Source organism: Mobula hypostoma, chromosome 5, assembly GCF_963921235.1.
Source record: "Mobula hypostoma chromosome 5, sMobHyp1.1, whole genome shotgun sequence".
Lineage (NCBI taxonomy): Eukaryota > Metazoa > Chordata > Chondrichthyes > Myliobatiformes > Myliobatidae > Mobula > Mobula hypostoma.
In genome coordinates, this window is record NC_086101.1 from 125303934 (window position 1) to 125316504 (window position 12571).

Below are 12571 nucleotides of genomic sequence, written 5' to 3' on the forward strand. Positions count from 1 at the left end.
TACAAGAGAAGGGGGATTATGCTACATCTTCATAAAATATTAGTCAGACCTTTGCTGCAGTCACCACATAATATGAAAGATTTGAATTCATTGGAGGGGTTGCAGAGGAGTTTTGCCAGAATTTTATGTGGTTTGGAGCATTTACTTTATGAGAAGAGACTGGAGAGGCAAAAACAATTTACCCAGGAGCAGCACACATCAAAGTTGCTGGTGAACGCAGCAGGCCAGGCAGCATCTATAGGAAGAGGCGCAGTCGACGTTTCAGGCCGAGACCCTTCGTCAGGACTAACTGAAGGAAGAGTGAGTAAGGGATTTGAAAGCTGGAGGGGGAGGGGGAGATGCAAAATGATAGGAGAAGACAGGAGGGGGAGGGATGGAGCCGAGAGCTGGACAGGTGATAGGCAGAAGGGGATACGAGAGGATCATGGGACAGGAGGTCCGGGAAGAAAGACGGGGGGGGGTGGTGACCCAGAGGATGGGCAAGGGGTATATTCAGAGGGACAGAGGGAGAAAAAGGAGAGTGAGAGAAAGAATGTGTGCATAAAAAAGAGTAACAGATGGGGTACGAGGGGGAGGTGGGGCCTAGCGGAAGTTAGAGAAGTCAATGTTCATGCCATCAGGTTGGAGGCTACCCATACGGAATATAAGGTGTTGTTCCTCCAACCTGAGTGTGGCTTCATCTTTACAGTAGAGGAGGCCGTGGATAGACATGTCAGAATGGGAATGGGATGTGGAATTAAAATGTGTGGCCACTGGGAGATCCTGCTTTCTCTGGCGGACAGAACGTAGATGTTCAGCAAAGCGGTCTCCCAGTCTGCGTCGGGTCTCACCAATATATAAAAGGCCACATCGGGAGCACCGGACGCAGAATATCACCCCAGTCGACTCACAGGTGAAGTGATGCCTCACCTGGAAGGACTGTTTGGGGCCCTGAATGGTGGTAAGGGAGGAAGTGTAAGGGCATGTGTAGCACTTGTTCCGCTTACACGGATAAGTGCCAGGAGGGAGATCAGTGGGGAGGGATGGGGGGGACGAATGGACAAGGGAGTTGTGTAGGGAGCGATCCCTGCGGAATGCAGAGAGAGGGGGGAGGGAAAGATATGCTTAGTGGTGGGATCCCGTTGGAGGTGGCGGAAGTTACGGAGAATAATATGTTGGACCCGGAGGCTGGTGGGGTGGTAGGTGAGGACCAGGGGAACCCTATTCCTAGTGGGGTGGTGGGAGGATGGAGTGAGAGCAGATGTACGTGAAATGGGGGAGATGCGTTTAAGAGCAGAGTTGATAGTGGAGGAAGGGAAGCCCCTTTCTTTAAAAAATGAAGACATCTCCCTCGTCCTAGAATGAAAAGCCTCATCCTGAGAGCAGATGCGGCGGAGACGGAGGAATTGCGAGAAGGGGGTGGCGTTTTTGCAAGAGACAGGGTGAGAAGAGGAATAGTCCAGATAGCTGTGAGAGTCAGTAGGCTTATAGTAGACATCAGTGGATAAGCTGTCTCCAGAGACAGAGACAGAAAGATCTAGAAAGGGGAGGGAGGTGTCGGAAATGGACCAGGTAAACTTGAGGGCAGGGTGAAAGTTGGAGGCAAAGTTAATAAAGTCAACGAGTTCTGCATGCGTGCAGGAAGCAGCGCCAATGCAGTCGTCGATGTAGCGAAGGAAAAGTGGGGGACAGATACCAGAATAGGCACGGAACATAGATTGTTCCACAAACCCAACAAAAAGGCAGGCATAGCTAGAACCCATACGGGTGCCCATAGCTACACCTTTAGTTTGGAGGAAATGGGAGGAGCAAAAGGAGAAATTATTAAGAGTAAGGACTAATTCTGCTAGACGGAGCAGAGTGACTCTGCTCCGTCTAGCAGAATTAGTCCTTACTCTTAATAATTTCTCCTTTTGCTCCTCCCATTTACACCTTTAGTTTGGAGGAAATGGGAGGAGCAAAAGGAGAAATTATTAAGAGTAAGGACTAATTCTGCTAGACGGAGCAGAGTGACTCTGCTCCGTCTAGCAGAATTAGTCCTTACTCTTAATAATTTCTCCTTTTGCTCCTCCCATTTACACCTTTAGTTTGGAGGAAATGGGAGGAGCAAAAGGAGAAATTATTAAGAGTAAGGACTAATTCTGCTAGACGGAGCAGAGTGACTCTGCTCCGTCTAGCAGAATTAGTCCTTACTCTTAATAATTTCTCCTTTTGCTCCTCCCATTTCCTCCAAACTAAAGGTGTAGCTATGGGCACCCGTATGGGTTCTAGCTATGCCTGCCTTTTTGTTGGGTTTGTGGAACAATCTATGTTCCGTGCCTATTCTGGTATCTGTCCCCCACTTTTCCTTCGCTACATCGACGACTGCATTGGCGCTGCTTCCTGCACGCATGCAGAACTCGTTGACTTTATTAACTTTGCCTCCAACTTTCACCCTGCCCTCAAGTTTACCTGGTCCATTTCCGACACCTCCCTCCCCTTTCTAGATCTTTCTGTCTCTGTCTCTGGAGACAGCTTATCCACTGATGTCTACTATAAGCCTACTGACTCTCACAGCTATCTGGACTATTCCTCTTCTCACCCTGTCTCTTGCAAAAACGCCATCCCCTTCTCGCAATTCCTCCGTCTCCGCCGCATCTGCTCTCAGGATGAGGCTTTTCATTCTAGGACGAGGGAGATGTCTTCATTTTTTAAAGAAAGGGGCTTCCCTTCCTCCACTATCAACTCTGCTCTTAAATGCATCTCCCCCATTTCACGTACATCTGCTCTCACTCCATCCTCCCACCACCCCACTAGGAATAGGGTTCCCCTGGTCCTCACCTACCACCCCACCAGCCTCCGGGTCCAACATATTATTCTCCGTAACTTCCGCCACCTCCAACGGGATCCCACCACTAAGCATATCTTTCCCTCCCCCCCTCTCTCTGCATTCCGCAGGGATCGCTCCCTACACAACTCCCTTGTCCATTCGTCCCCCCCATCCCTCCCCACTGATCTCCCTCCTGGCACTTATCCGTGTAAGCGGAACAAGTGCTACACATGCCCTTACACTTCCTCCCTTACCACCATTCAGGGCCCCAAACAGTCCTTCCAGGTGAGGCATCACTTCACCTGTGAGTCGACTGGGGTGATATTCTGCGTCCGGTTCTCCCGATGTGGCCTTTTATATATTGGTGAGACCCGACGCAGACTGGGAGACCGCTTTGCTGAACATCTACGCTCTGTCCGCCAGAGAAAGCAGGATCTCCCAGTGGCCACACATTTTAATTCCACATCCCATTCCCATTCTGACATGTCTATCCACGGCCTCCTCTACTGTAAAGATGAAGCCACACTCAGGTTGGAGGAACAACACCTTATATTCCGTATGGGTAGCCTCCAACCTGATGGCATGAACATTGACTTCTCTAACTTCCGCTAGGCCCCACCTCCCCCTCGTACCCCATCTGTTACTCTTTTTTATGCACACATTCTTTCTCTCACTCTCCTTTTTCTCCCTCTGTCCCTCTGAATATACCCCTTGCCCATCCTCTGGGTCACCACCCCCCCCCCGTCTTTCTTCCCGGACCTCCTGTACCATGATCCTCTCGTATCCCCTTCTGCCTATCACCTGTCCAGCTCTCGGCTCCATCCCTCCCCCTCCTGTCTTCTCCTATCATTTTGCATCTCCCCCTCCCCCTCCAGCTTTCAAATCCCTTACTCACTCTTCCTTCAGTTAGTCCTGACGAAGGGTCTCGGCCTGAAACGTCGACTGCGCCTCTTCCTATAGATGCTGCCTGGCCTGCTGCGTTCACCAGCAACTTTGATGTGTGTTGCTTGAATTTCCAGCATCTGCAGAATTCCTGTTGTTTACCCAGGAGCAGAGGAGGTTAAGAGGAATTGTGCTCGAGGTATATGAGATAATAGTTATTAGATATGGTAGACTGTAAGAAAACTTACTTCATATCAGAGGAAGAGAAAACTAAAGGACGCAGATTTAAGTTAATGGATAAAAGATTATATGAGATCTGATGGGGTTTTATTCTTATCCAGAGAGTGGTAAGTAACTGGGATACATTTTCTGAGGGCGTGTGAAAGTTGCTGGCGGCATTTAAGAAATGACTACAGATTCTCTTGAATCATCTTGGTATATTCAACCATGACCCAAGTACTGGAAATTGAGATTAATCCAGAAAGATCATAATCAAAATGGCTGGTCTGATAGTTTCTGTTTCCAGGCTCCTCGATAGAATATAGAACATAGAAAAATGCAGCACAGTACAGGCCATTCAGCCCAAGATATTGTGCTGACCCTTTAACCTACTCTAAAATCAATATAGCCTTTACAAAATGCAAGAGGAAAACAGCAGGTTAGACGGCATTTATGGAAAAGAACAAGCAGTCAATGTTGGGTCGAGACTCTTCACCACAACTGGAAAGGAAGGGGGAAGACACCAGAATAAGAAGGTGGGGCAGGGGAAGGTGTACAAGCTTGAAGGTGATAGGTGAAGCCAGGTATATGGGGGGAGGAGATGAAATGAGAAACTGGGAGATGATAGGTGGAAAAGGTAACGGGCTGAAGAAGTAATCTGATATGAGAAGATAGTGGACCATGGGAGAAAGGAAGGAGGAAGGGCACCAGGGAGAAGTGACAGACAAGTGAGGAGAAGAGAAGAGGGGAGCCAGAGTGGGGAAAAATTACTGGAAGTTATAGAAATCCATGTTCATGTCATCAGGTTAGCGGCCACCCAGATGGAATGAGAGTTATTGCTCCTCCAGACCGAGAGTGGCCTCATTGTGACTGTAGAGGACGCCATGTTGGAATGGCAATGAGGATTGGAATTTAAATAGTTGGCCATTTCTTGTTGCAGATGGAACAAAGGGGCGTGACAAAGTGGTCTCCCAAACTATGTCAGGTTTCACTGATGTAGAGGAGGCTGCATTGGGAGCACTGAATACAGTAAACAGCCCCATCAGATTTGCAGGTGAATCGTTGCCTCCTATGCTTACCTGCCACCTCATAAGTCTCTGGATCCAGCACTTGATTCTGTCCAACTTCTACCATCTTCAGCAAGATCCTACACTCAAACATATCTTTACCTCCCCACTACTATCTGCTTTCTGCAACGATTGCACTCTATGTGATTCCCTTGTCCACTCATCCCTCTCCACTAATCTCCCTCCTGGCACTAAACCCTGTAAACAGAAGAAGTGCTACACCTACCCATTGGCCTTCTCCCTCACCTTCATTCAGGGCCCCAAACAGTTCTTCTGGATGAGGCAACTCGGTGTGAGACGTGATAGAGATTGGAGGACCACTTTGTCCAGCACTTCAGTTCATCTGTAACAAGCAATGTTCAACCATTTCAATTCCAATTCCTTTTCCTATTCCAACTTGTGAGTCCATGGCCTCCTCTACTCTCACACTGTGACCACCCTCAGGTTAGACCATAAGACCATAAGATATAGGAGCTGAAGTAGGCCATTCAGCCAATTGAGTCTGCTCTGCCACTCAGTCATGGGCTGATCCAATTCTTACAGTCATCCCCACTCCCCTGCCTTCTCCCCATACTTTTTGATGCCTTGGCTAATCAAGAACCTATCTATCTCTGCCCTAAAAGCACCTAATGACTTGGTCTCTGCAGCCGCTCATGGCAACAAATTCCACAGATTTACCACCCTCTGTCTAAAGTAATTTCTCTGCATCTCTGTTCTAAATGGACGTCCTTTAATCCTGAAGTTGCGCTCTCTTGCCATATCTAATCTGTTCAGGCCTTTTAATATTTGGAATGTTTCTGTGAGATCCTCCCTCATTCTCCTGAACTCCAGGGAATACAGCTAGATGTTCCTCATGTGGTAACCCTTTCATTCCTGGAATCATTCTCGTGACTCTCCTCTGAACCCTCTCCAATGTCAGTATATCCTTTCTAAAATAAGGAACCCAAAACTGCACACAATACTCCAAGCGTAGTCTCACAAGTGCCTTATAGAGCCTCAACATCACATCCCTGCTCTTATATTCTATATCTCTGGAAATGAATGCCAACATTGCTTTCACCTTCTTCACAACCGACTCAACCTGGAGGTTAACCTTTAGGGTATCCTGCACAACAACCCCCAAGTCCCTTTGCATCTCTGCATTTTGAAATCTCTCCCCATCTAAATAATAATCTGCCCGTTTATTTCTTCCACCGAAGAGCATGACCATACACTTTCCAACATTGTATTTCATTTGCCACTTCTTTGCCATTCCCCTAAACTATCTCAGTCGCTCTGCAGGCTCTCTGTTTCCTCAACACTACCCGCTCCTCCACTTATCTTTGTTTCATCAGCAAATTTAGCCACAAATCCATTAATCGCATAGTCCAAATCATATTCCGTCTGGGTAGTCTCCAACCTGACAGCACGAGCATAGATTTCTCTAACTTCCATCTGCAACATGCAGGATTTCCTGGTAGACAACCATTTTAATTCCAATTCCCATTCCCATTCTGACATGTTGGTTCATGGCCCCCTCTGTCATAAAGTTATACAGCCTGAAAAAAGGCCATTTAGCCCAATTGCCCATGCTGACCCATTTGCCTGCATCTACCCATCAAGTCTGTAATTCTTACAGGTACCTGTGACCTCCTAGGTATTTGCTCCTTGAATGCTCGTGTGCTACTGGGAAGCCCATAATATAACCTCGGCAAAGTGATCACCCCCTTCTTATTGCTAAGTTCCACTCATATAGCCTCACTGGATGATCTTGTAATATCCTTCCCAAGTACTGCTATGTTGTTGTCCCAAATCAATGTACCTCCTCTTTTACGTACATCCCTGTAACATGTTTAAACCCAGATTCCTGCGCTTTCCTCAACCATGTTTCGGTTATGACTATAATATTCCATTTGTACACCCCAAGTCTTCTGCCTTACCTATCAGCTTCTTGTATTAGAATAAACTGCAGTTATCTTATCAGTCCTTACCTGTCCAGCCCTGCCTGTGAGATTCAAATAAGATGCAAACACATCAATTCATAAAAATCCTAAGCAAATTTTGTCATTTGTTTGCTGAGTTATTCCTTGGAGAGGATGTTTAGTCATTATAGATTTGCAAGGCAGGCCACAGAAAGAACAGTGTAATGTAACGAGAGAAATGAGAGCTGAAACAATATTGAGCATTTATAATTGTTATGTTATTTTAACAAGTGTATGTTGGGACAGTACAAAAAAATATAGCTTTTGTGGTTAACTGTTCCTATATAATCCAAAAGAGTTTTGTTGCAAAAAGACCCACATTTTCTAAGTTTTCAAAATGAAAGCTCCCATAACTTCTCAAATACAAGCTATATTGAAGAATGCAATGTGGGACACATTAGGGCCAAATCAAAAATATATACAGGGGGGCTGTTTCTTATTCACGGAAGAGGAAGTCTCTTTTAAATCCGTACTGCCATGATGAGGTTGGAGGAGCACCTTCTCATATTCCATCTGGGTAGCCTCCAGCCTGATGGTATGAACATTGATTTCTCAAACCTCTGATAATGTTTCCCCCTCCCTATTCCCTCTTTTTCCAAACTCCCTCTTACCTCTTCTCTTCTCCTCACCTCCCAAACACCTCTCACTGGTACCCCTCTTTACTCCCTTTCTTCCATGGTCCACTCTCCTATCTTACCAGTTTCCTTCTTCTATAGCATTTTGCACCTATTACCTCCCTACTTCTCACTTCAACACCCCTCGCCCACCCACCTGGCTTCACCTTCTAACTTGCATTCCTTCCCCTCACCCCACCTTCTTATCCTGGCTTCTTCCGCCTTCCTTTCCAGACCTGATGATGGGTCTTGACCTGAAATGTCAACTGTTTATTCCTTTCCATAGATGCTCCTTGACCTGCTGAGTACCTTCAACATTTTGTATGCGTTACTCTGGATTTCTAGCATCTGCAGAATCTCTTGTGTTATATCTAACCCTTCCCTCCATTTTACATTTATCTACGTTACCTAGCTGTCTTTGAAATGTCCCTAATATATCTGCCTCTACTACCACCCTGGCACCTACCACCTTCTGTGTAAAAAACCTACCTCTGATATTGGCCCCACTTTCCTCCAAAAACCTTAAAGTTATGCCCCCTCATATTATCCATTTCCACCTTGGGAGGACGTCTCTGGCTGTTGACTTTATCTATGCTTCTTATCATCTTGTACATCTCTATCAAGTCATCTCACATCCTCCTCCTTTCCAAAGAGAAAAGACCTAGCCCACTCAACCTATCCTCGGAAATAGGAAAAGGAAGTCAATGAGCCAGATCGGAGTTGAACCCACAATCTTCTGATCCATAGTTAGACACATTATCCATTTTGCCACTCCCCGAAACTGTAACTGATCTGGGTCAGTACTTGTTGGAGATAAAAAGAATGAGGGGAGATCTTATTGAAACCTATTGAATATTGAAAAGCGAAGACAATGAGTACCTAAATATGATGTTTCCTATAGTGAAGGTGCTTTGGACCAGAGGGCACAGCTTCAGACTTTCCTTTAGAACAGAGATGAGGAGGAATTTCTGTAGTTAAGGTAGTGTGACTCTATGGATATCATAGAAACATAGAAACATAGAAAATAGGTGCAGGAGTAGGCCATTCGGCCCTTCGAGCCTGCACCGCCATTTATTATGATCATGGCTGATCATCCAACACAGAACCCCGCCCCAGCCTTCCCTCCATACCCCCTGATCCCCGTAGCCACAAGGGCCATATCTAACTCCCTCTTAAATATAGCCAATGAACTGGCCTCAACTGTTTCCTGTGGCAGCGAATTCCACAGATTCACCACTCTCTGTGTGAAGAAGTTTTTCCTAATCTCGGTCCTAAAAGGCTTCCTCTTTATCCTCAAACTGTGACCCCTCGTTCTGGAGACAAACAGCCACAGACAGCTGAGTATATTTAAAGTGGAGCTAGATATGATTAGTTAGGGCATTAACTGTTATAGGGTGAAGGTTGGAGAATAGGTTTGAGAGGGATGATAAATCAGCTGTGATGAGATGGCAGAGAGCCTCGTTAGGCTGAATGTCCTAATTCTGCCTGGATACCTTATGGTCTTGATTTTTTGGATTTGATGTCCTCCTGAAATCTAGATGTCATATTATTCAGCCCATCGAGTCTGCTCCGCCATTCCATCATGGCTGTTCAGGGTCCCATTCAACCCCATACACCTGCCTTCTCACCATATCCTTTGATGCCCTGACCAATCAGGAAACGATCAACCTCCGCCTTAAATATACGCATGGACTTGGCCTCCACTGCAGTCTGTGGCAGAGCATTCCACAGATTTACTACTCTCTGGCTAAAAAAAATTACTTCTTACCTCTGTTCTAAAGGGTTTTCCCCTCAATTTTGAGGCTAAGCCCTCTAGTTCTGGATACCCCACCATAGGAAACATCCTCTCCACATCCACCCTATCTAGTCCTTTCAACATTCAGTTTGTCTCAATGAGATCCCCCTGCTTTCTTCTAAATTCCAGTGAGTACAGACCCAAAGCTGCTAAACACTCCTCATATGTTAACCCCTTTATTTCTGAGAATCATCCTTGTGAACCACCTCTGGACTCTCTCCAATGACAACCTATCCTTTCTGAGATATGGGGCCCAAAGCTGTTGACTCTAAGTGTGCCTTGACTAGTATCTTATAAAGGCTCAGCATTATCTCCTTGCTTTTATATTCTATTCCCCTTGAAATAAATGCCAACATTGCATTTGCCTTCTTTACCGCAACCTCAACCTGCAAATTAACCTTCTGGAAGTCTTGCATGAGGACTCCTAAGGCCCTCTGCACCTCTGAGGTTTGAATCTTCTCCCCATTTAGATAATACTCCGCACTATTGTTCCTTTTACCAAAATGCGTGATCATACATTTCCCAACACTGCATTCTATCTGCCACTTTTTTTTGCTGATTCTTCCAATTTTTCTAAGTTCTGTTGCAATTGCATTGCTTCCCCAGCACTACCTACCCCTCCACCCATCTTTGTATCAACTGCAGACTTTGCCACAAAGCCATCAATTCCATTATCTAAGTCATTGATAAACAATGCGAAAAGCAGCAGTCCCAATACTGACCCCTGAGGAGCATCACTAGTCACTGGCAGCCAACTAGAAAAGGCCCCTTTTATTCCCACTCACTATCTCCTGCCTGTCAGCCATTACGCAATCCATGCCAGTGTCTTTCCTGTAACACCATTGGATTTTATCTTGTTAAGCAGCCTCATGTGTGGCACCTTATCAAACGCCTTCTGAAAATTCAAGTAAATGACATCAACTGCCTCTCCTTTGTCTACCCTGCTTGTTACTTCCTTGAAGAACTCTAACAGATTTATCAGGCAAGATTTCCCTTTATAGAAACCATGCTGACTTTGACTTATTTTGTCATTAGTCTCCAAGTACCTCGAAACCTCATCCTTAATAATAGACTCCAACACTTTCCCAACTGCTAAGGATAGGCTAATTGCCCCATATGTCCTTTCTTTTGCCTTCTTCCCTTCTTAAAATGTTGAGTGACATTTGTAATCAACAGAAAGCTGGGGAATGACTTTCTACACCAAGGATGGTGTCTATATGGAATGAACCACGAGAGAACATGGTTAATGCAGATACATTAACAATATTTAAAAGGACAGGTACATGGATGTGAAAGGTTTAGAGGAATATGGGCCAAACTCTAACAAATGGAAATAGATTAGATGGGAATCTTGGTCAGCATGGACCAGTTGGGCCAAAAGGCCTATTTCCAAGCTGCATATCTCTATGACTCTAAAACTTGGTTTACAAGCTCAAACAAATCATCTAAGCAATATTCAGAACTACAAAGGGGTAGTAGTTTCCAGCTCTCAACAAAAGTAACTGCCACTTAAGTTAACCTGTAGATACATTTTAAAGATATACTCACACATAAAGATTTAATCATGCAAACATTCAAAAACACTGGTACAGACATTGAGATTTACTGCTCATTGCCAATGCTCTCTTGTCCTACATTAGCATACACTACCCGCTGTCCCGATACTTTTCCCGATGTAAGTAGATCCCATCCCTAAGAATTTTTTCTAATATCTTCCCTACCACTGATGTAAGGCTCACTCGCCTATAATTTCCTGGTTTGTCACTATAGCCCTTTTTAAGCAGAGAAACAGCATTGATTGGTCCCCAGTGCTTGGGAACCTTACCTGTTATTAAAGAGGGTACCTGTACTCAGATTTCTGTCCACACCTTGGCAGTCTCCTGTCTTACTTCTCTCAATAACCTTGGATAGACCCCACCAGAGCCAGGGAACTTAATCACCTAATGTTCTTCAAGAGCCCCAACACCACCTTCTTCCTTATTGGTATCAACATACTCTAGAATATCAGCAATCCTCTCGCTGATCTTGCTATCCCATGTCCTTCTCCTTGGTGAATACCAATGCAAATTATTCATTTAGTAGCTCACCCACTTCCTCTGGCTCCAGGTGTAAATTATATCCTTTGTCCTTTGGTGGTTCTACCTCCCCCTTATTATCTTATTGTTTTTAATGTATGTATGAAATGCCTTGGGATTTTCTTCAATTCTACTTGCAAATGACATTACCTGGTTCTTTTATCCCTCCTGAATTCCTGTTTAAATATACTTCTGCTTCTTTTATATTCCTCAAATGTCCAACCCAATTTCAGCTTCCTAAACATCTTATATGCATCTCTTTCCTTTTTGACTAAAGTTACAACACTTCTTCAGGCAGGTGGGGCTCATCATTCTTGGATGGCAGCCCTCCTAGGAGAAGGAAAGCTCTGATTTTAAACCTCAGCTGCCTTGCGGTCATACCCACCCATGGGAAAGGGTTCAGAAGTAAACCCCAAGGAAGAAATCTGGAGCCGGGGTACCTAAGGTGGTTTGATGTTGTTTACAGCTACTCTCTGGCAACCTCTACATCGACACTCTGCCAGTCTGTATCGGCGCTTGCCCTTCCCTTGGACTACAACAGTGATGTGGAGAGGGGGACCTGCTGCATGGGCACCAGATGGTTTTTCAAATCTTCCTGCCCAGGTTTGCGTGCTGGAGAGGCCACAGTCCACCAGAGATGTAAACTCATGATTCCCTGGGATTGACAGCTGCCTACTAGACAACACTTCTGGTCATCCAAGGTCCCCAAAACTTTTCTTCCTTGTATTTCTTCCTCATAGGAACATCTTGGTCCTGAATTCTGACCAGCTAGCCATTAAATATCTCCCAGTTATTAAATTTGGACTTTATCTACAAACAATGCTCCGTATCTACTGACATCAAGTCTTTATTAATAATATAATTAGCCTTTTTGGGAGAACTTACACAAGGAGCCATAATCTAATTTTGAGACAAATATTTATTGGTTTCCTTAACTGTACTGCATGACTGTTTTGATTACATAAGAAATATTGTTTTGACTTACAGAAATTGCTGAGACTGATATTTTGCATTCCAATATTGCCTTTGAGATTCTTACGGAATCATCCGACAAAATAAACTATACAGGACAAGCAAACAAGAGATCTCACTGCAGGAGGTTAACCTGGTTAGTGCGAAGACATAAAACTTCATTTTAATCAACACAAACTGTTCAAGATAAATCTCAAC

The 12571-nt window shown here is 44.9% G+C and overlaps 1 protein-coding gene across 1 annotated transcript in view; it reads left to right on the forward strand.

The window, feature by feature from the left end:
- dnah6 (dynein, axonemal, heavy chain 6) overlaps window positions 1-12571 on the forward strand; it is a 402938-nt gene that overhangs the window by 39594 nt on the left and 350773 nt on the right. Inside the window, exons 8-9 of the mRNA XM_063047640.1 lie at window positions 9086-9093; window positions 12433-12509. Coding sequence (XP_062903710.1) covers window positions 9086-9093; window positions 12433-12509 — 85 coding nt within the window. The remainder of the gene's footprint in view (window positions 1-9085; window positions 9094-12432; window positions 12510-12571) is intronic.